Below are 25123 nucleotides of genomic sequence, written 5' to 3'. Positions count from 1 at the left end.
GAGGTCAAATAATGTTCATCGCAGCACTGTTTATAATAGCCAGGACATGGAAGCAACCTAGATGCCCATCAGCAGATGAATGGATAAGGAAGCTGTGGTACATATACACCATGGAATATTACTCAGCCGTTAAAAAGAATTCATTTGAATCAGTTCTAATGAGATGGAAGAAACTGGAGCCCATTATACAGAGTGAAGTAAGCCAGAAAGATAAAGAACATTACAGCATACTAACACATATATATGGAATTTAGAAAGATGGTAACGATAACCCTATATGCAAAACAGAAAAAGAGACACAGAAGTACAGAACAGACTTTTGAACTCTGTGGGAGAAGGTGAGGGTGGGATGTTTAGAAAGAACAGCATGTATACTATCTATGGTGAAACAGATCACCAGCCCAGGTGGGATGCATGAGACAAGTGCTCGGGCCTGGTACACTGGGAAGACCCAGAGGAAATTGGGTGGAGAGGGATGTGGGAGGGGGGATCGGGATGGGGAATACGTGTAAATCTATGGCTGATTCATATCAATGTATGACAAAACCCACTGAAAAAAAATAAATAAATAAATAAAGGAGAAATTGGGAGGGGGGAAAAAAAAAAGAATAGCCATCCAATAATAAATCTTGAAAACAATAGATCTTCCTTTTGGTAAAGAAATATGAAAACAGTGGGATACCACATTAATAAATTAAGAAATTCAATATTAAAAAAGTTTATGGGCTTCCGAAAGCATAAAAGAGGAACAAGCTTTCTGGTAATACGGCAATTTGCAAGACAAACACGTCCATCAACTTTACCCCAGTAATTATGTTTTTAGGAACCTGTATAGAAAAAAAAAATGAAATGGAGACACCTAAAAACTGTCATCAGTATTTTTAATGTAAGTGAAAAAACTGGAAACATCTTAGCTTCCAGACGGAAACTGGCAAGTACATTATAGCTACTTCATTAAAAAGATTGTATTAGCACCAAAATGATACTTGAGAGAATTCATGACACCAATCACATGTACAGAACTATTCAGAAGAAAAGCACATGCTACCACAACCACTACCAACACCTCATATTACCCTCCCCCCATAAACCTTGAAAGTAATTCACAAAAATATTAAGTCGTCAATTCTGGATAATTCCCCTGTTGCTATTATATATCTCCTGGTGTAAAAGGATTAAAATGCAAAGTCTTCCCTTAGAAAAATACCACTTACCAACATCATATCTAGCCAATTCATCAGGATCCGGTTCTTGTACATCAATGCTTCCAATATCATCATTACCAAGGAAAGAGTTATCCTTAGGTAACTGACGAGAAAACAGAGCGTCATACAAAGCTGACTGCCCACTCCTGTTGGCAAAGGATTCTACAACCTCTTTTAAAAAGTCTTGCTTGTCACGACTTAAGTTTAGCAGCATATGCCCTGAAAAACAAATTATTTCCATCATTTAAAAAACATAGATTAAAGTTACATTTCTCAACAGTTTCATTCACTTACCCTAAGGGGAAATAACATGACATTCTCAGAATGAACCCTCCAGCCCATCAACCACAGCTGGACCCAAAAGGGTGCTGATGTGAAAAATGAATAGACTACAGGTGTCAAAGCATCTGTGTCTATGTGCTAGAGTAAAAGGAAAGGAAAAAATGTGTGCGAAAAATCCCAAAAGGATTTCCATTTGGAAAAGTGTGGGATTCAAGTGGCCAAAGGAGAATAGGATCAAGCTCAAATTTTCTGTCCTGATAACCAAATTTCTAAATCTGGCTGGTCAGAATCATCCTTTAAAAGAGCTCAAAATCTTTCTGTTTAAGTTCTAGACTTCCAGTCCCAGAGATTATGATTCCACAGACTTGAACCTATTTTAAAAACACTCCTTGGATGAGGTTCTAGTTCACGTTCTAGTTCTAGTACACATGGATGTACCTTGAAAGCACTATGCTAAGTAAATGAAGACAGTGATCCAAAGACCATAGCATGTATGATTCAATATATGAAATGTCCAGCACAGAGAGAGATAAAAGAGACAGAGAACTGGCGGCTGCCCAGGACTAGTGGTTTGCAGGGAAATGGGGAGTGATTGCTAATGGGTACCAAGTTTCTTCATGAGGTAATGGAAATATCCTAAAAGCATAGTGATGATCACACAACTCTGTGAACATACTAAAAATACCACTAAACTGTACACTTAAAATAGGTGAATAATATCATTATGTGAATTTTACACAATCAGGCTGCTTGAAATAAAAAAAACAGAACTTTTTTTCTGTAATTCTGCTGGTCAGTCAGGTTTCATTACTATCAGACAATTATCTCTTCAAAAATTTGCAGAGACAAGCTCAGCAGGCCCAGATCAAAGACAGTACAACACAGTTCATTTTACAAACTGTGACCCTCTGCAAGTGTAGAAGGGAGATCGAAGAAAAAACCAAAAGATCATTTCAAGGACTCAAAGTTTGTCTCCTATAAAGAAGTAAGCTGTGGGACAGAGGAGCCTTGACCAACAGTCTACCTACAGACCCCAGCTTACAGCTACTCGGATTTAAGATCATTTCCTAACTCTTAATGAAGGCCCTTCAACTTTACATCAAAACTGCCTCTTACAGAAACATTTCCCTACAGAGCCTTCAGTTCACTGTTTGACTCACTGGCTACATGAACACTTTCAAGTTTGTGCCTTAGGAAAGCCAGAGAGTGTAACAGACCTTTAGGATCCAACCCAAATAGTAAGAACTGGGAGTAAATCTACAAATTCCAACAGCCTAACAGTATGTGAATATACACCTTCTGTCTTTGTTTCTAAGTTGTCAGCTCCTGAAGAGAAAGATCCCTAATTTTCTCACCTTTTATCCCCAAAGGCTAGCAAACCAGTAACTGATTCTTAGTTCCAGAGGTGCTCTTAAAATGTTCTGGATGGAGATTCTAGCAGCTAGGTTAAGGATGGGTTAAAGAGTTTCTCCACCCAGAAGCAAACAATATTTGTTCCTTTTAAAGATTATACCATTTTTTATTATTCGTTCTCTCCTCCCATTCCCTAATTCAATATAGCAAGGAGAGAAAATTCTAACAAATTATCTCCTGGGCAGAGAGAAGACACTATCTAAGATGTGTTCAAAAAGGAAAAAGTTCTTTTTTCTTTTTAAAATAAAATCAGTTAAACGTTACCAGTACCTGATTGGCTCAGACGATCATAGGCCATCATTTCCAGTAGACTTTGTCCAGCTTCTCCTTTTATTAATTTAGTCTTTGGTCTTGGAACCTAATCATTTTAGAATCAAAAATCTTAATTTAGTGATACATTTCTAATAGTAAAATGTTCCTTTCTGTTACACTGTACTTTTCTTCAATAATGAATAAACAGTCAATGGTTAAAGAGAGTTGGGAATCCAACTGCAAAACACTGGGAACTGGGGAATTTAGATAATCTAAAAAAGATGCCTACAAAGAGCATGTATGAGAAATTACTTTCCACTAAGAACATGTTGGAGTTACAGCTGGGGAAACAAGAGCATCTGGTTGGAGACCTTTTCTACCCTGCACAGATAGACCAGGAGCAGCCTGGGAGATGACAGCTCTCCACCACCCAGCACTGGAACCCCCGACATGGAAACGCCATACCCTTCCAGAGTGCAGACCACCTGAGAGACCACCAGGGTAATGGGAACAACCTAGACAAGAAAAGGGCTCCAAGTCCTGTCCTATGAAGAAGAGATGGAAGAACTACAAGTAAACAGAATGGTGAGAAGATGACAGCTGCCTTTGAGTATTAAGAAAATTTATCTTGTAAAAGAAGGTAACACCAAAAGAAAAAGACCACCACCAATGGGTAGTGGCTTGAGAAATATTTTTACTCCATATAAGGAAGCACTAAGAACCAAATTATCCGAAAATAAAACAGGCTACCTTGAAAAGCTGCAAATGTCCATCACTGACATGTTGGGTCCCAGCCAATGAACACTTACCATCCTGAAAGTAACTACACAGACAGTGGGTGTAACGGCGTCAAATCTCTAGTGATTTTCTTACATTGGGAATGGCAGTATAATTTGGTACAACCTCTGTGAGACTGGAAATTTGGCAATAGCTCAAAATATTATAAATGCACAGATACGCATTGATCCTGCCATCTGTCACTCGAACTCATTTCACCCCCAAATTTTCACATGGGAAATGGCACAAGGTAGTCATTGCAGAATTATTTTGAAGTAGCATAGCAATATCTCGGTTTTAGGGCATCGGTTTAATGAAACCCAAACTATGGTACAGCTACAGAATGAACTAACATCCAAGCATCAGAATAAATAACAGTGCTGTACTCAGGCTATGTTTTCTGTGCTCATACGGAAATATTGGAATTCAAAACTCAAAGTGGAGTTTCTACTGAATGGGTATCACTGTCACACCATTGTCAAGCCACTGTTGTAAGTCAGAGATCAACTGAACTCACTAGAACTACCGCAGTCCCTAATCAAGGGTCTGAAAACCCTACCATTCAATCAGCCTGCAGAATCAATCAGGAGGGAGATGTAGTTTTTACTATTTAAAAAGGTCAAAGTTCAATACAACAAACTAATAAATACAACAAAAAAGAAACAGACTTACAGACATAGAGAACAGAGACTAGTGGTTACTGTTGGGAGGAGGGGGATGGTATCAGAGTGAAGAGGTGACAACTACTGTGTATAAAATAAGCTACAAGGGTATAATATACAACACAGGGAATGCAGCCAATATTTTATAACTATAAACAGAGTATAATCTTTAAAAATCGTGAATCACTGTACTACATACCTGTAACCTATAAAATATTGTACATCAACAATACTTCAATTTTTAAAAGGCCAATGTTTACAGCAGTTGACTGTGTCAACATAAAAATACCCATTTAAAAAATTTAATACATTTCAATTTCCATTAAAGAGAGCGGCTACTTGATAATGCTATAAAAATATTAATCATAAGAACACTTTAGTGCTTGTACAGATTAGCAAACTTCATTAACTTCACTACTTTTCACCAATAAATTCCTTATGAACAAAATGCTTCTGCTGAGCTAACAGCAGCACTGTGGACTGCACCTTAACAGGTTTTAAAAGGCCCAAGTGATATGAACTACAAAGAGCAACATCCTCCAACAGTCATTTTACAGTGAAACCCTTTTTCTTTCTCTCAAGCAAACGATTATTCTTTAAAGCTAACAATTTCTACAAGCTAGGCATAATTCACTTTGTGGAAGACTCTTCATTTCTTTTCAGTTCAGAAATGATGCAAGCTCACGAAAGAAAACATTAAAACTGCAAAAATGGATGAGGGGAGGGCAAGAGCCCTCATGTCATTATCTAAAAACATCTAAAACATCTCATTATCTAAAGACAAAGGTTCACATTCTGGCATATTCTCTTCATGTCACTTTCTATGCATAAAGTTGTTTCATGTTTCCGAGGATGAATAAGTATGCAGCCGTGTAGTAAATATACTGTTAATGTTGTATATATATTAAAAATTAAGTTTCCAATTAACATGTTAAAAGTTACGGTAAACAGCCTTCTATAATAGCTTATGCAACTGTGCCCCAAAACTAACTTACTGATTAGATTTTCATCCAAGTTATGTATCTTGTATCTATGTATCTTTTTGAATGATGTTTTATCTATACTTGAGACTATTTCCTTACAGGTTCCCAGAAATGGTACAGTAAAAAGATCAAATTCTTCAAAATGATCTTCCAAACAGTCAAAGCAATGCCAACTGCCACCGGCAATGCTTCAGTGTACCTGTTTCACCCGCCTCACTAGTACCGTATATTAAGAAATCTTGTTATTCTTTTCCCCATCAAAGTATTTCATTTTAACTTTGTACATACTTCTTCCCATTTTCACCACATACCAGGACATACCCCATGTGAAGTACAATCAAGTTTTACTGAAAGGTCAAGGGCATGCCAGACAGGGAGCGATTACCTGGAAGGCTATGAGATAGCAGAGCGCAGCCAGCTCCGAGAGCGCGCGCCACTGCACGTCACTGTGTTGGCCCATCTTTAGCAGCAGCGACCCAGCATGCATGTAGAAATGTCCTCTCACTTCCAGGAACGTAGCTGAGAGATCCTCGTTTCCACCTGCACAAAACTTCACAGACTGAAGAGCGCTATCGAAACTGGAATATTAAAGTATTAAAACAGGTGTTAAACTACTGCATTGTGAATAATTCCGTGTCATTATTTAATTCTAAATAAAATTGAGAAAGGAATTTACTTCAAGCATCACCTTCCACACCTAACTCCCAACAATCCATTCTGTTTTATGAATTATGAATCTTTGAGTGCTTCGTGTTATTCGACATACTTCCTATATTTCAAGCTTAACCTCCAAAATGTCTTATTCCAAAACATCTTCTCCATCATATAGTTTCATTATTTAATTCAAAGTTGAAATTTCTCAAAATAAACATGCCATTTCACATTATAAGTAAACAACTAAGACACATGCATTATTAATACAAAAACTGCTTTTACTATATGTTTAACTACAGAGTTAAGTTAATTATAATTCTGTTATTTGTAATCTACATACTAATCAGTACTTTTTAATCCTAATGGTCCTCAGAATCTTCATTTTCTAAGAAAATCAAAAGCAAACACTTAATAGAAATGTGAACAATGATTTTGAAGTAGATTATAATAAGAAATCTGAGCAACAGATTATTTCTTCTAGCCTGTGAATTTCTGGAACTTGAAGAAGGTGTCAAGACTCCTAAAAGGGGTATGTGTAGTAGTAGTATCATAGCACTAAGAAATCATCTTTCTCACCACTTTCTCATGGGACCAAAAGTTTTTAAGTATATAACCATGTCCACTTCCCCCTAATCCTAAATATTTTCTAAAATCATCAGAAGTTTGATTGAGTCTTTTTGGCTACTCCCTCATACTACCCATATGAAGACACCAAGTACTTCCTCAAGAAAACGACTTACTTTCCTACACCCCAGTGAAAAGAACTCCCTGCCGTGTCAGATGGGGGAGGAACCATTACTTTTCAGAATGAGAGTGTGCACCACGGAGCAGCAACCTTGTCCATCACGGACCCCATGCTGATGTGGCTCTGAGGGCACAGCAGCTCTGCCACAGGGCTCGCCTCCACCGCTGCAGTGCGTGAGCACACAGCTGACATAGCAGGAGGACGGCTGTGTCAGGGGAGCCCCACTCACAAGCAGGCGGTGAGCCTGGCTTAGCCTACGAGCTCTAAATTGACATACAAATCCAAGTGACATGTCTGTTCAATGGAATTTATTTTAATCAAGTGGAGACACTGGTCCTCAGAATTACGGAAGAGCAACAAGGATGTGCATTTTCAGGCTCAACTCTTTACTAAGCGTGCCAAAACTAGACGCTTAATTACAAGAGTAACTTAACAAAGAACAGTAATAGAGTTCTCTAAGAATCAGAGTGTCACAAAACCAATTATAATACTGCCCCCAAAGAGGGTTCCTTCTAAGTAGTTCACCATGTTATTAAGTATTACCTCTGGACATTACAGAAAAAATAATGACATTAAGTTGTTTAGACGAATGAACACAGACATCTGTAATTTACACTGAAGTGCTCTCTCTAGGTCGGCCTACCTCTCCAGTAATTCTCTGCTCTCCTGCGCATCTCTCATGGACAGCGTGAGAACCATCAGGTTAGCATAGGCTATAAGTAAGTCCTGACTGGTTGTTCGCCAGTTATTTTTATCAGACTCCAAACACTGTGAAGATTCCAGGTATTCCTGTAGTGCAAAAAGAACTCTAAGTTACAAAACTGTATCATGTGTTACAAAACTCAAGTGTTTTAGGACTACAAACCCCTTTGCCCATTCACAGGCTGAAAACCCATGTTGGTTTTAGATCAGCCTACAAAAACACCAAAAAATACACAAACGTATTTCTCATATTTATCTCTTGAATCCGCTCATTGTAAATTGAAATCATGCTGGTAAAATCAGCTCATTTCACAGCTGCTACACATAAACGAAAGAGACTTAGGTCATGGAGGGCAGTGGTTAAATACAAAGGGATATATGGTAATTGTGAGACCCAACAGCCCTTACCTACCTTAAGGGTCTGTACCACACAGGAATTCCACTCTAAACTTGAGCGCAGGGCTGTGTTTCTCTCAGCCTGGTGGCAGTGGGCCACAGCATCCCTCAGCCTGCTGTTGGAGCGATACAGCTCCACCAGTCGGATGTTCACATGTACATCATCAGGCCTTGCATAAAGTTCTGACTGAATCAAGTCGAAAAGTTTATTCCATCCATCTTCACCTTTACAATCTAAAAGCTGTTCCTATTTATAAAGAACCATTAATCAGAGAATCATCTGTGCAATTTTAAAAACATCATGGCTCCTATGAGTACCATCCCACTGTGTCTGGCTTTAGTCAATTCCCACCCTATATACCTCATTAGCGCCGTTAGTCACTTCCAGAAGCTAAACCTCCAGAAAATACATGGAGAGAAACATCTGGGACTACAGAGCAGCAGGAGGGCCTGGACTCAGCTCAGAACATCCTTGCATGCCCCTGTCATGACCAGAAGGGACCCTTGCACCCACGTGTCCTCACCCTCCATGTGCTCTGGATCTCAAGGCTGCTCAGTCCCCGCTCCCACTTCCCCACTGTGGAGCTCCTACTGTGCCACCATCTCCTTGGTCGTCACCTTTCCCTTACTGAACGACAGTGCCATTCCAAGACAGCTGCCATCACTTATCCACTAGTCCACGTACAGGTGGAGGAGGTGGTGACCGACTCACTCCCAGCATCATCGCCTGATCATGCCCCTCCTCCCCCAAAACTGTTTATAACATTTTACTAAAGGATGTGCTACCTGGTCACGCCTCCCACTCCTCCTTATCAGCACCTGGAATAGAACTACCCTCGTTCATCCTTAAGATACATCACTACAAGCAGCACAAGACACAGGAGAGCCTGGCCACTCTGTTGTTTCACAGCTTCACCTTCACCACTCCACACCAGCCTCAGCCATCCATGTGGCAAAATCCATACTCTGAACAAACCACTCAGACCACAGCAACCCTCTCATTCTCTCACTGCCCTGGGGCTAGCACAGCCTCACTGCTGCATCTTCTGTCTCTACTGCATGAAAAGGTCCTTTTAATTTTCCATAAAACACACACATACACTTTCCTTCCCTGTCAAGCTAAAACACCAGAGTCTTGCATCCAATGACTCCCTACTTACAGATAGAGCCCTCAGTTATGTCTCTCTGCCCCTCCCTGGAAGCCCCCATCTGGGCAGTCTCCACCCCAGTGCACTAACAGATGAGCATGTGAAGGGCATCTGGAAGCATGGGGAATTACAACCAGGCCAACTGATTCACCTTTATAATCTTAAACCATCAGACTGGCAATGCCTAGAAAAAAGTCCTAGTTTACTTCTAAAGACTCATTTTCTCCACTCCCTGAAGAGTTCACTTCATACTCCTCTTTCCTCTGACCCTCTCTTTAGGATCTCCGCTCATCCTCCACAGAGAAAGTGGAAGCCACGGCCTGTAAGCTTCACTTCCCCTTCCTGCACTCACCTCCTGCCCACCGCCCAGTGGTGCTGTCATCAATCTCCTCCTGGACCAGTTCCATAAATTTACACCTGGTCTATAACTTCAAAGAAGCCCTAGACATCAATTACATGTTTAAAATTAGGTAAAAGACCAGCACCATTTCAGATGTTTTTCAAAAACTTTACTCTCAAACCCAAAAGAAAGCCTTCCTATCAATGATATTTTTGTTCATTAAAGAAGTGCTAAAAAACTAATCTTAAGTAAGCCTCAACTTCTAGGAAAAACAGAAGTACTCTGCTTAATAGTTACAAATTTCATGGATTTCTAGGCCAAAAGTTCCAGGAAAAATATCTGACATAAGATTTATTAGTTTTAAACAACATTACTTTTAAAGTCATTAAAGAAAATCAGGATGCTTCACCAACAATTAAACTTTTGTTATACTGCAAGAAAACAATCCCCTCCCATTAGACACATGGTCTATAACACCACTGTCACCAAACGGAATGGACTCTTGTGGCCAACGAAGAAAGTCAGGACCAATGAAAAATTATATTTGAGGCATGAAACAAAGATACTAATAAGGGAAACAAATCTGCACTATGAAACAACATTTTTGATTAATACTTAAAACCCAGGTGCTTATCACAGGGAGAAAAAAAAAATGTTACTAGTATTTAATCTCCAGGGCTTTTAAAGACACTTTTGATTTAAAAATCTGTACACAATTGTTTTACACCTGATATGTAATAGCTAAAAATTGGAAACACAGAATTTCCTCCCAAAGTAAATGGTTCAATGGTGGAACACACCTGTATGAGGACATACTACTCAGCAAAAAGCAAGGAACCTATCCTGATACACACAACTTGAAAGGTCTCAAGGGCACCATGCAGAATGAAGAGCCAACTGCAAAAGGTCACATGATGCCTGCTTCTATTCATATGACATTTTTTAGTTACAAATTATAAAGACAGAGAACAAATTACCAGTTGGCAGAAGCTAAGGATGATGGGAAGAAGAGGTGGATGTGATCACAGAAACGGAGGCATGAGAGACACCCCCATGGTGATGCAGTGCTGGATATGCATGTCTACACGTGACAGGTGGAACAAGGACTACACGGGTACTGCACCCATGCCAAACCCTGTGGTGACTGTTCAACAATCCCACCAAGATGGAACCACCATTGAACCATGTACTTTCGGGGGAAATTCTGTTTCTGATTGGATGGAGCACACTCAAGACCTGTCTGTACGACCTCTGCAACTTCCTGAGAAAAATCTATAATTATTTCAATAAAAAACATTTAAGAATTCTATTGCAAACACGTATAAATGAGGGATAAAAACAATGTAAATGAGAATTCCCCACTTTTCCTGCAGGGGCCCTGGTTTCAATCCCTGGTTGGGGAACTAAGATCAAACAAGTTGCACAGCAGGGGGGACCAATAGACAATTAAAATTACAGTTAAAATTCTGTTTGTCTAGCAAATTTTGGAAAGTCTTTCTCCAAAAAGTCTCCTAGTAAACTATATTTCACTCAGTAAAGAATAACATGAAGAGCCAGTTAATACATTAGCAACAAATTTCTATCACTTTTAGTAGTCACTTATAATACACTAGAGAAACTTTTAACTTCTGCTTAAAAACCTCACTATCCTATAACACAGTCTTTACCAAATTTATATAATGGTTCTTTAAAACTGTCATCTTCTGGGTAATTTTCACCCCATGAAGTGAAACTTTTATACCAGACAGAGCGCAATTTATAATAAATCTCAGCTCCACCATCCACTAATAGCTAAGGAACAGCAGAGTCCCTAAAACAGTAACCACTGTGAAGGTAGATGAGATGCCACTTGGAAAGCAAACGGGTTCCTAGTGAAACAGCACACTGTGACCTCATACCCTGTGGATGGCCATCACCGCCCAGTGACACTTACTCTGCCTCACGCACACTGCAGTACTATTGCCAAGGGTCACAGCTCCTATGTCACACCCCCAGACTTATATACAGTAACGGTCTATACCCCTACAACTAAAGGTCTACACCCCTAGGATCCCATCCCCCTCCCCACCACGCCAGTTTACAGCTTACTACTTAAGTCATTTAAATTCCAAGTACTAGCAATAGCTGCGTCTTTAACTTTTCTCCACCTGCTTTTATTATATGCTTTGTTTTCTTTAGTTTTTTTTTACCTTTAGTTTATAAATTGCAGGACTTCCTGGAAAAAGTTTAGCTGCTCGTTCAACCCAGTATTTAGCTCTTCCATCGGTAACGTCATTTTTACAGAGCAATTCTGCAATCTTCAACACAAGATCTTTCTGTGTTGGGTTTAATTCCACTGAACGCTGATACCAAAAACAATTAAGAAATTAGTAGGATTCCTAAAGTCTATTCACTCATACACAAAATTTAAAAACTTAACAAGTACTCCATTACAAACTATTTCTAAATGACAACACGTTACTTCAAAGTTGTTAAAATTAAACTGTCTGCAAGTTTTTTGAAAATGAATAAAAATTTATTTGGTAAATGCAAAAAAGAAAAGGAAGGAGGGAAGGAAAGGAACCATGCATTTCTCACTATAGTAAACTTAAAATTTACAAGTGTTAATATTCTTTTCCAAGTGCTAACCTCTCCATGACAAAATACTTTGGCACTCTTTGGGCCAAATATTTTAAAATCTGTTTCAAGCTTTTTTGCTTAATAGTATGATGATATGAGTGCTTGTTTTCAAGACATCCATAAAACATACCTGAATTATTTACTACATAAATTAACCTGGACATTATGTGTGTGGTTATGTTCTAACCTTATACAGTTTACCTTGTAACATTCAACAGCTTTCTCTATGTTTTCCTCCACTTCGTAAAGAAGACCGAGAAATCTGTGAGCTTTGGGATCCCTTTCTTGCACATTAATATATGTAGATATATATCTGTTCAGAAATAATAATATAAAAACAATCTTTAAAATACCACATTTAGAACTGTGTTTAAATGCAGAGAAAATACTTTATGCTAAGCAACCACTAAACTAATTACTACTGTTTTCTGATAAACACCACTATTTACTTAGAGCAGAGTACGAAGAAATTCAGGAGCATCCACAGGAAGAAACAGACAACACCTAGACACACACACACAGTCAACAGCACCTAGACACAAAGTCGACAGCACCTACACAGACACACACACACACACACAAACAGTCAACAGCACCTAGACACAAAGTCGATAGCACCTACACACACACACACAGTCAAGAGCACCTAGACACGAAGTTGATAGCATCTACACACACACAGTCGACAGCACCTAGACACAAAGTCGACAGCATCTACACACACACACACACACACAGTCGACAGCACCTAGACATACACACACACAGAGTTGATAGTACCTAGACACACAGTAAAGAGCACCTACACACACAAAGTCAACAGCACCTAGACACACACACACACACACAAAGTCAAGGACACACTCACTTTGTCATTAAACGCTACATTCACCAAGTTTTCCTCAGTGCTATCCACTCATAAGAAATGAACACATAAGTTACCTTTTTTTCTATTACACTTTGGTAAAGCACTACAAAGTTTTGCAGAGAAATTACAAAGTGATTACACTAAACCTTTAAGTTATCATAATGCAAAACACTAAAGAGCACTAATTCCCAAACAAACACTAAGATAATCTGTTCATCTTTTTTTTTTTCTCTCTCTCTCTTTTTTTTTCTGTTTATCTTTTAAACAATAACATCTAAGGGGACTGCACAGGAGTCACTCAGTATACCACCAAATGCAGATGACTTGACTACAAACAAGGATCTTCTAGGCCCAGTGAACGTTATCACAGGAAGAATCAGAGCACAGATTAACACTGGAGGAAAAAGTGTCATTTTATAAAGTAAGGAACTATAGCTGCTAGGTCAATAAAGGTGCTAACATTTTCTTATCAAAATTTTCATCTTCCCATCAATGCCTTCAATAGCCTACCTCCCTCTTAATTTCCAGCTTTAAGCTACTGAAAATCAGGAGATCAGATCAACAGCCTTCTTGGCCTTGGAGGATCACTCACTAGTAGTCAACTAAAGTTATCTCTGACACAAGCTATTCTCCCGCCCAGCAATTAGTTTAACCTTATACTCACTGCTATTTTCTAGCTGATGGAAGTAGCAGATAGCTAACCAGGAAGAAATCAAGATGTAAGCATGGTTCTCTTTTATTCTAACCTAAAACAATCTCTAGAGAAAGTTTAATGCCAGATGATTTCTTGCCCGAGGTAGGGACAAGCAGCCAGCATGTAGAAAGCATCATTCTAGACTCAATCTTCACATAATCCACTCTTGTCCTCACCATCAATCTGAGGGATGAATCCCTCATTTCCAGGACATACTTAGGAAGAACTGCTAAAAGACCCATTTTTATCCATTTCAAAGAAGAACATAAGAAAAGGCCCTGGTTTTAGACTTAAGGCAAGTTGACAGTTTGATACTTACTTTTTAGCAAGATCATATTCTTTAGCTTCATAATACAGCTTTGCAAAATAGAATCCTTTCATTGACTTCTAAAAAAAAAATTAAGAATTATTTTATTCTTCGTATTTCAAATTTTGCATATTTTTCATAAGAATTAAAATCTGTTGTAACAATGTTAACATCCACTCAGTATTCTTGACTGAAAAAAATCCCATGGACAGAAGAGCCTGGTGGGCTAGAGTTCATGGGGTCACAAAGAGTTGGACAAGACTGAGCACACAAGCAACCTAGCACTTAAAAGGTAAAAACTGCCTGGAGAAATGCACACATGTTCTAGAATCATGAAACTACGTCTAATTCTCATGAAACATCAAAGAAATTTAAGAAAAACAAGACAAGATGACATCAGAAATTAAGAACTTATATATCAGCAAGAAACCTTAGGAACCGTGTGGTGTTCCTCTCACTTTACAGCTAAGTAAACAGACAGAACCCACTTTCCTGGCGGAGAAGTACACCAGAGAGAGACCTCACTTCTCCTGCCATGTGCACGCCTTTATGGGGGAAGAAGAACAAAGTACTGCAGAGCGGCTGAGGCACTGGGGCTTCCGGGTCCAGTTACCGACCTCTCCACAGACCATTATCTTACACTCAAAGAGTTAGACAGACAGAAATAAAATTTGCCTCTCCTGGTATTAATTCTCCTGCTAATAATCCAAGTCCACACCCTGGTTCTTTTATGTCTACAGACTCCAAAGTCCAGAATGCTGGAGCACACCAGATGGTGTCATACACACATGATTAAAGTACAGAGCATCAAACAACTTTTTTTGAAAATGACAGAAGGACACAGAAAAATAAAAATCAATGTATTATGTGAAAAAAGCAATGTTTTCATTTACTGATTTTATTTCTAAAAAATATGGATGTTAGATGTTGCTGTGCCTACTAGTCTCCAAGCATCATTCTGAGTGCTGGGGAATTGGCAGTAAACAAAGTCTGTCTTCAAGCAGGAAGCTTGCACTTCAGGAAGGGTGAGAAGCAGACAGTAATCTCCATGGAGGCAGGACAGAATGCTCTTACAGCACCTCATCAGTTCTCTACAGAACACCACATTTTGACAAAGCTACAATCAGTACTTATCCCAAAAAGCACAGGCACCCTAACAGTGCCTATCTAGCTGGGAGTTTCTCCTCCCTCAGCTGGTGAGGGTGGAGGCGCACAGACAAGGCATCACATATTTTATACAATGGGAAAGAGACAGGCTTGTCAGGGAAGGTCTTGGGAAGGGGGATATTTGACTAGAAACCTGATTAATGTGCAGAAGTGGTTACCTGGGGCAGGTGAACTGCAAAAATTTAACACCTCTTCACTGTTTACTATGAAGTATTTCCATTTTCTCCTTTTTATGAACTCTACAGAAGACACTCCTGAATGGCACCCATCTTCCTGAAACACTCTTCTCATGTCTTCAACAAACACAGGTTCTCCTCACTTCACTTCTATCATGGTGGTCATTCCCTCTCCAGCTCCTCTTCTCTCTCAGACTGTCTCATCTGGGATATATAATCCATCTCACTGAGGACTACCCTGACTCCCAGATATGTGTCTTTGATTCTCCTGAGCTCTAAATTTATGTGCAAATGATCAAGATGTGATAGTTCTACCTTCTGGGTTATCTCAGTCCACATTTTTCTACATCTCTACTGCTACTGTCAAAGTCCAGGCCTGCTATCACCTCTCTGTGGGATGACTGAAATGGCTATTCCTGTCTCCCTCTCAAAGTTAATTTGTCAAAACATAACACAAATGACACTGTGTATTTAAAACTGTAAACCCTTTTTTGGCTTCCATTACACTTTGAAAATATCCCTATTTCTCACCAAAGACTAGCATAACATGGCATCTGCCTAGCTCTCTAACTTTACCTTGTCTGCCCCATGCATGCTATGGTCTAAAACCAGTGACTAAAACCAGAATGCAACTGTCCAAATGGGGCAGCCCTGAGCAATCTGTTTAATTTAAACAAAGGTAACAGTAGGTACTGATATGAGACGGTTTCTGCCCAGTACATTCAACGTCAGAGTGAAGAAATTCAATGAAGTCAAATAAATGGCAGAGTAACTATGATTCTTCTTCAGGTAGCCAACGCTTCGTCATCCAATCAGAGTCATATATGAATTCATGACCAAGATTCTCACTAACCTAGTCAAAGGATAGCTAGGGGCAGTGAGTCTGAGGATCAGCTGAGGAAGAGCACCCGGCTGGGCGTGCATGCCTCATGTCTGCACAGGAAAAGACACGAAGAGCAGAGCGAGAGGAGGGCCCCCAGCGCCACTCACCTCCCCTGCACACCATGGCGGTTAGGTCCAGTACACCTATCAGAGCATCACACAAGTATATCTTAAACCAAGCTGAGTAGAGAGTGAAAATTCCAGTGAAGCAAACAGGAAAAACTCATTTTATCTAGGTTTTCATTAGGATTAAAGACCCTGAAAGTGGGTTCTCCCAATCCTTTTTATCTTTTTAGTTTTAAGCTAAGGTTATCAGAAAAGTTACCATACTGGCTTTAGGCAGTCAAACATTGAAAGAACTCACTTTTGGTCATGTCTTGCTATGCTTGTAGAGAAACTCATCTACCACTGGATCATTCACTCAGTAACAGAACTGTGTTTACATCTGCACTCAATGTAAACTGGGTTCAGACCTTCATGAGACAGGTTGGTTTTACTATAATGATAATGGTTGTTTCCTTAATAAGCCTCCTCAGAATAAGAGGAACCATGGTTCAGACAATGCGGGCATACAGTCTGCCTGAGGAGCAACCTAGTCAAACAGAACATCAGTGAGGTTCTGACTGAATGCTTCTAAGAATCCCATCTAGGCAGGACAACAGAGCCGCAACAGGTGGTATTTCAGATGGCAATGAAGCTATAAAGAGACATGAAGGAAACTTAAACCAATCCGAAAAGGCTACATTCTTAGGATTCCAACTATATTACATTTTGGAAAAGGCAAAACTACGTAGACAGTAAAAACGTTAGTGGTAGCCTGGGCCTGCAGAGAAGAAGGTACGAACAGCACAACACAGAGGATCTTTAGGGCAGCGAAGCTACTATGTATGACACAATAACAATGAATACATGTCTTTATACATTTGTCAAAACCCATGACTGTACACCACCAAGAGTGAACTCTACGGTAAACCATGGACTTTGGATGAAAATATTTAAGTTCATCAACTGTAACAAGTGTTCTATTCTGTGGGAAATGCTGACACTGGGGCAGGCAGGACGAATGTGGGAAAATTACCTTCATTACAATTTTGCTCTGAACTTGAAACTGTTCTAAAGTCTACTAAAAAAAAATTTAACTCTAATTTTCCACAAAGTACTCTCAGCAAAATGAACCAAGAACACATTAAAACTATTATACACCATAACCAACAGGAATTTTTGTCCGAGGAATGCAAGGTTGATTTCATACAAGACAATGAGTTAACTAATACATCACATTAAAAGAACAAAGGCAATAAACTGCAAGACCATGTCAAGTGCCATCAAAAGGAAAACAGTATGTGACAAAATCCAACATTCATTCATGATAAAAACTCTCAGAAAACTGATTCTCTCAGAAAGCAAAGAATATCCTCAACATGATCAGTTCAGTTCAGTTGCTCAGTCGTGTCCAACTCTTTGCGACCCCATGAAGCGCAGCACGCCAGGCCTCCCTGTACATCACCAACTCCCGAAGTCTACCCAAACCCATGTCTATTGAGTCGGTGATGCCATTCAACCATCTCATCCTCTGTCGTCCCCCTCTCCTCCTGCCCCCAATCCCTCCCAGCACCAGGGTCTTTTCAAATGAGTCAGCTCTTCGCATCAGGTGGCCAAAGTATTGGTGTTTCAGCTTCAACATCAGTCCTTCCAATGAACACCCAGGACTGATCTCCTTGCAGTCCAAGGGACTCTCAAGAGTCTTCTCCAACACCACAGTTCAAAAGCATCAATTCTTTGGTGCTCAGCTTTCTTTATAGTCCAGCTCTCACATCCACACATGACTACTGGAAAATCCACAGCCTTGACGAGACGGACCTTTGTTGGCAAAGTAATGTCTCTGCTTTTTTAATATGCTGTCTAGGTTGGTCATAACTTTCCTTTCAAGGAGTAAGCGTCTTTTAATTTCATGGCTGCAATCACCAACTGCAGTGATTTTGGAGCTCAGAAAAATAAAGTCAGCCACTGTTTCCCCATCTATTTGCCATGAAGTGATGGGACTGGATGCCATGATCTTAAGTTTTTTGAATGTTGAGCGTTAAGCCAACTTTTTCACTCTCCTGTTTCACTTTCATCAAGAGGCTCTTTAGTTCTTCTTCACTTTCTGCCATAAGGGTAGTGTCATCTGCATATCTGAGGTTATTTATATTTCTCCCAGCAATCTTGATTCCAGCTTGTGCTTCCTCCACCCCAGCGTTTCTTATGATGTACTCTGCATATAAGCAGGGTGACAATATACAGCCTTGACATACTCCTTTTCCTATTTGGAACCAGTCTGTTGTTCCATGTCCAGTTCTAACTCTTGCTTCCTGACCTGCATACAGGTTTCTCAAGAGGCAGGTCAGGTGGTCTGGTATTCCCATCTCTTTCAGAATTTTCCTCAACATGATAAAGGTCATTAATGAAGAGATCACAGCTAACATCATGTGCAGGGCTTCCCAGGTGGTGCCAGTGGTAAAGAATCTGCCTGCCAAGCAGGAGATGCAGGTTCAATACCTGGGTCGGGAAGATCCACTGGAGAAAGAAATGGTAACCCACTACAGTATCCTTGCCTGGGAAATCCCATGGACAGAGGGACTTTTGTAGAGGATTTCTGGCAGGCTATAGTCCACAGGGTCACAAAAAGTCAGACATGACTTAGCGACTAAACACCATCAATAGCAACACCACACTCAATGATGAAAGATTAAAGGCTTTCCCCTTAAGATCAGGAATGGCTTTCGGTGCTTCTATTCAACACTGAGTTGGAAATTTTAATCAGAAGAATTTTAGACAGGAAAGAAATTACAAAAACAGAACAAAACTGAATTGAAAGGAAGCAGCAAAACTATCAATATCCATAGATGATGCAATCCTATATAAAGTCCCAAAAAATTCACAAGAAAACTACTATAGCTAAAAAGCTAATCCAGCAACACTGCAGGACACAAGATTAGCACACAACGGTCAGCTGTGCTGAACAAGCCGAAGAGTGAACTGATAAAGCAATTTCAGTCACAAAAGCTTATGAAAGAATCAAATACCTGGGAGTAAAGTTACCAAGGAGGCAAAAAACCTGTATGCTGATAAATTTAAAACACTGCTGAAAGGAATTAAAGACCTAAATAAACGGAAAGGTGTGTTCATGAATAGGATGACCTAATATTACAAATGGGTGAATACCACCCAAAGGAATCTACAGATTCAATGCAATCTCATGAGAATTCCAACAGCCTTTTTTGAAGAAATAGAAAGGTCAATCCTCAAATTCATATGGTATTATAAGGGGCCCCAAACACACTCTAGAAATAGAATGAAGTTGAAAGACATACCACTTCCCCAATGCAAAACTTAGTATAAGACTCCAGCAATCAAAACAACATGCCACTGACCTAAGGAGAGACATATAGACCAACTAAACAAAATTGAGAGTTCAGAAACAAACCCATAAAGCTATGGACAATTAATTTCTGACAAGCATGCCATGTCTATTCAGTGGAAAAAGAACAGTCTCTTCAATAGACGGTGATGATACAATTGATTTTCCACGTGCAGAAGAATGAAATCACACCCCCTTCCTCACACCATCTATATACCTTCCTCACACCATGTATACAAACTAACTCAAAATGGGTCAACATTAAGAACCAAAATTAACAAAACTCTCAGAAGAAAACATAGGGTTAAATCTCCGTTAGCTCACATTTGGCAATGTACTCTTAGATATAACACCAAAAACATAAGAAACAACAGGTAAATGAGATTCATTAAAATTAAAAACGTTTTGCATCAACTGACATTACAAAAAAAAGTGAAAGGAAAACTTATAGAATGAGAAAAAACATTTGGAAATTATATCCAAAATATATAAAGTATTTCTACAACTCAATAACAGACAAATATTCAATTAAAAAGCCCAAAGCAAAGGGCTTAGGTAGCTACTGCACTAAAGATATGCAAATGACCAATAAGCCATGCAAAGATGCTCAACATTATTAGTAATCGGGAAAATGCAAATCAAAGCCACAATAAAAAACCCCTACCAGGATGGCTCTAATTTTAAAAAGAAGAAAAAAAAAAAGAATGTAGAGAAATTGAAATCCTCTTACACTGCTGATGGAGATAAAAAATGGTGCTGCCACTATGGAAAACAGTTTGCAATTTATCTAAATCTAAACACAGATTACAACCCAGCAATTCTACTCATGGGTACAAATTCAAGAGTTAATAACAAAATCTCAAATAGATATCTGCACACCCATGTTCTCAGCAGCGTTACCCACAATAGCCAAAAGGCAGAAACAACTCAAGTGTCCTTCAACAGATAAAGGGATAAACAAAATGTGGTCTATACAGACAGTAGATTAATATAAGTGGCTCAGATCACACGACTGTTACTGCAAAATTCAGACTTACATTGAAGAGAGCAGGAAAAACCACTAGGCCTTTCAGGTAGGACCAAAATAAAATCCCTTACGATTATACAGTAGAAGCGACAAACAGAGTTAAAAAAAAAAGTGACAAACAGATTCAAGGGATTAGATCTGATAGTGTGCAGACTATGGACGGAGGTTTGTACCACTGAACAAGACAGTGATCAAAACCATCCCCAAGAAAAAGAATGCAACAAGGCAAAATCGCAGTTTTGAGGAGGCCTTACAAATAGCTGAGAAAAGAAGAGAAGCAAAAAGCAAAGGAGAAAAGGAAAGATGCACCCACCTGAATGCAGAGTTCCAAAGAATGCCAAGGAGAGATTAGAAAGCCTTCCTCAGTGATCAATGCAAAGAAATAGAGGAAAACAACAGAATGGGCAAGACTACAGATCTCTTCAAGAAAATTAGAGATACCAAGGGAACATTTAATGCAAAGTAGAGCACAATAAAGGACAGACATAGTATGGATCTAACAGAAGCAGGAGATATAAGAAGAGCTAGCAAGAATACACAGAACTATACAAAAAAATATTTCCCTGATACTGGGAAAGATTGAGGGCAGGAGGAGAAGGGGACGACAGAGGATGAGATGGTTGGATGGCATCACCGCCTCAATGGATATGGGTTTGGGTAGACTCCGGCAGTTAGTGATGGACAGGGAGGCTTGGCATGCTGTGGTTCATGGGGTCGCAGAGTCGACACGACTGAGCGACTGAACTGAACTGACAGAAAAAAAAGAACTTAATGACCTAGATAACCACAATGGTGTGATCACTAACCTAGAGTTAGACATCCTGGAGTGTGAAGTCAAGTGGGCCTTAAGAAGTATCATGATGAAAAAAGCTACTGCAGGTGACGGAAATCCAGCTGAGCTATTTAAAATCCTAAAAGATGATGCTGTGAAAGTGCTGCACTCAATATGCCATCAAATTTGGAAAACTCAGCAGTGGCCACAGGACTGGAAAAGATCAGTTTTCATTCCAATCCCAAAGAAAGGCAATGCCAAAGAATGCTCAAACTACTGCACAACTGCGCTCATCTCTCATGCTAGCAAGTTAGTGCTCAAAATCCTTCAAGCTAGGCTCCACCAGTATGTGAACTGAGAACTTCCAGATGTACAAGCTAGATTTAGAAAAGGCAGAGGAACCAGAGGTCAAATTGCCAAAGTCCAATGGATCACAGAAAAAGTAAGAGAATTCCAGAAAAACATCTGCTTCATTGATTACGCTGAAAGCTTTGACTGTGTTGATCACAACAAACTCGGAAAAATTCTTAAAGAGTGGGAATACCAGACCACCTTACCTGCCTCCTGAGAAACCTGTATGCAGATCAAGAAACAACAGTTAGAATCGGACATCAAACAGCTGACTGGTTCAAAATTGAGAAAGAAATACATCAAGGTTGTACACTGTCACCCTGCATAAGCTTATATGCAGCATACATCATGGGAAATGCTGGGTTGGATGAATCACAAGCTGGCATCAAGACTGCTGGGAGAACTATCAACCACCTGAGATATGCAGATGACACCACCCTTATGGCAGAAAGAGAAGAGGAACTAAAGAGCCTCTTGATGAATGTGAAAGAGGAGAGTGAAAAAGTTGGCTTAAAACTCAACATTCAAAAAACGAAGATCATGGCATCTGGTCCCATCACGTCATGGCAAATAGATGGGGGAAAAAATGGAAACAGTGACAGACTTTATTTTCTTGGGTTCAAAAATCACTGCAGATGGTGACTGTAGCCATGAAATTAAAAGACGCTTGCTCCTTGGAAGAAAAATTATGACAAACCTAGACAGCATATTAGAAAGTGGGGACATCACTTTGCTGACAAAGGTCAGTATAGTCAAAGCTACAGCTTTTTTTCCAGTAGTCATGTATATATGTGAGAAAAGTGAAAGTCACTCAGTCATGTCCGAGTCTTTGCAACACCATGGACTATACAGTCCGTGGAATTCTCCAGGCCAGAATACTGGAGTGGGCAGCCTTTCCCTTCTCCAACGATCTTCCCAACCTAGGGATTGAACCCAGGTCTCCCTCATTGCAGGCAGATTCTTTACCAGCTGAGCCACAAGGGAAGCCCAAGACTACTGGGAGTGGGTAGCTCATCCCTTCTCCAGCAGATCTTCCCCACACAGGAATCAAACCAAGGTCTCCTGAATTGCAGGTGGATTCTTTGCCAACTGAACTATGAGGGAAATTGGACCATAAAGAAGGCTGAGGGCCAAAGAATTGATGTTTTTGAGCTGTCATGTTGGAGAAGACTCTTGAGAGTCCCTTGGACAGCAAGGAGCTCAAACAAGTCAATCCTGAAGGAAATCAACCTGGAATATTCATTGGAAGTACTGATGTTGAAGCTGAAGCTCCAATACTTTGGCCTGATACTGGGAAAGACAAGCAGGAGGAGAAGGGTGACATAGGATGACTTGGTGGTGGCTCAGATGGTAAAGAATCTGCCTACAGTGCGGGAGACCTGGGTTGGGAAGATTCCCTGGAGGAGGCATGGCAATCCCCTCCAGTATTCTTGCCTGGAGAAACCCCATGGACAGGGGAGCCTGACGAGGTGCAGTCCATGGGGTCGCAAATAATCAGACAAGCCTGAGTGACTAAGCACAGCACATCTCACTAAAAGAGGATTATCTTTAGATAATTAAACAACAATTATTAAAGACTAATATACAGAATCATGAAATTTGAGGCAAACATGATCATTTCTATCTCCAGTCGCCTCATTTTACAGGGAACTGAAGTCCAGTAGGTTAAGTGTCTTGTTGAAGCATACACAGTCAGTAAGGAGCACAGCCAATGCTACATAGCAGGACAATCCAGTTCCCTCAGTGCTGCTTTCCATGACACTTCACACCACTAGAAGCAAATACCTGATTTCACTTAAGTTGCTAAGCATCAACTGATGTGGGGTTGAAAACAGGAACATTCAGACTCGAGAGACACCACACTGCCCTTCACCTTACACAGTCAACAGACTCCCCCTCTCACATACACTCTCTGCAAAAAGGTGAAGCTAATGGGTTTGTTATAAACTGATGGGCTCCAAATTTGTGGATTCCTGACAAGGGTGAGGGCGAGGGTTACAGAGAGGACAAGTAAAGTTGAGGTACCCAACAGTGAGTTCCTAATCCTGTTCTCTTGGAAGGTTAGGTTAAAGGAAATCTATCAAAAAATACAACAGAAGAAACAAAGAGAGAAAAATGTGGATGACCAAACCAGAACCAACTTTCAGTCAATGAGAACATCAGAAAGATAACAGAAAAAAAAGAGGGAGAGAGGAGAGAAAGAAAAAATGCTCAATGAAATACAAGATGTTCCAGAAGTGAAGGAAATAAGTTTGTCAACTGAAAGAAAACTTCCAGAAAATCTATAGGCTATCAAGAACAAGAATCACATATAACCTCCAATAGTACACTGCAATTATGCAGCAATGCTCTCAAAATTGAGAAAAAAATCATTTCAAACTTAGATTTGACAACCCAACTAAAGATTAGGTAAAGACATTTTTTGTCAGTAGAAAGGGTTTAAAATGGGGAAAAGTAGATCAACAAAGCAAGGGTTAGGGGCACTGACCCTCTGCACAGTTGAAAATCTATGGATACTTAACAGTCGTCCCCTTGTACACACACACACACACACACACACTCTCTCTCTCTCTCCCTCCAGAACCCTGGCTCCTCCATATCCAAGCTTCCACATCCTCATATTCAGCCAACCGTGGATCCCATAGCACTGCTCTATGCATTCGTCGAGAAAAAACACCAAAAAACCCCTTCATGTAAGTGGATCTGTGCTGTTCAACGAGCAACTGTAATACGTATATTACTCAGAAGTATGACATACAGATGTTTAAGGTAGAACAAATAACCAAGAGCTGTCAAGCTGCCTCTGAGAAGCAGGAAATCGGGGGTGTGGAGTAGAAAGTCAACTAGATATAAAACTAAGAAAACTAAATAGAAGCCATCTGGGGAAAAAAAAATGAAGTGACATTTTCAATAAAAGCAAAAGCAGGTGTTGGTTGTGTATGCTCAGTCTTGTCCAACTCTTTGAGACCCCATGGACTGTAGCCCACCAGGTTCCTCTGTCCATGGAATTTTCCAGGCAATAATACTGGAGTGGGCTGCCATTTCCTCCTCCAGAGGATCTTCCCGACTCAGGGATGGAACTTGCACCTCCTGCGTTGGCAGGAGGATTCTTTTTTTTTTTTTCCAGGGGAAAGCGCGAACGCAGTCCCCCACTACCACAAATTATGCAGTCGAGTTTCCCACATTTGGGGAGGCAGGAGGATTCTTTACCAACTGCACCACCTGCGAAGTCCTAACAAAATCAAAAGCAGGTGTAAAGGAGTAGAAAATAGCAAAACAAAAGACGAAGTAAAGAAATGAG

General features: G+C 40.0%; 1 protein-coding gene and 1 pseudogene across 2 annotated transcripts in view; both read right to left on the bottom strand.

The window, feature by feature from the left end:
- The window catches only part of RANBP2 (RAN binding protein 2), a 57896-nt gene that overhangs the window by 29854 nt on the left and 2919 nt on the right, over nucleotides 1–25123 (bottom strand). For both annotated transcript variants that reach the window (XM_043917899.1, XM_043917900.1), the window contains exons 2-9: nucleotides 14060–14127; nucleotides 12380–12491; nucleotides 11749–11901; nucleotides 8088–8318; nucleotides 7617–7762; nucleotides 5960–6152; nucleotides 3171–3258; nucleotides 1215–1424 (exon numbers count right to left, since the gene is read on the bottom strand). In XM_043917899.1, the coding sequence (XP_043773834.1) occupies nucleotides 1215–1424; nucleotides 3171–3258; nucleotides 5960–6152; nucleotides 7617–7762; nucleotides 8088–8318; nucleotides 11749–11901; nucleotides 12380–12491; nucleotides 14060–14127 (1201 nt within the window). The remainder of the gene's footprint in view (nucleotides 1–1214; nucleotides 1425–3170; nucleotides 3259–5959; nucleotides 6153–7616; nucleotides 7763–8087; nucleotides 8319–11748; nucleotides 11902–12379; nucleotides 12492–14059; nucleotides 14128–25123) is intronic.
- On the bottom strand, nucleotides 24947–25055 carry LOC122704198 (annotated as a pseudogene).

This window comes from Cervus elaphus, chromosome 11 (genome assembly GCF_910594005.1).
Source record: "Cervus elaphus chromosome 11, mCerEla1.1, whole genome shotgun sequence".
In the NCBI taxonomy this organism is placed as follows: Eukaryota; Metazoa; Chordata; class Mammalia; order Artiodactyla; family Cervidae; genus Cervus; species Cervus elaphus.
The sequence above is the reverse complement of the archived record's forward strand: the minus strand, read 5'-3'. Positions and strand labels throughout refer to the sequence as shown.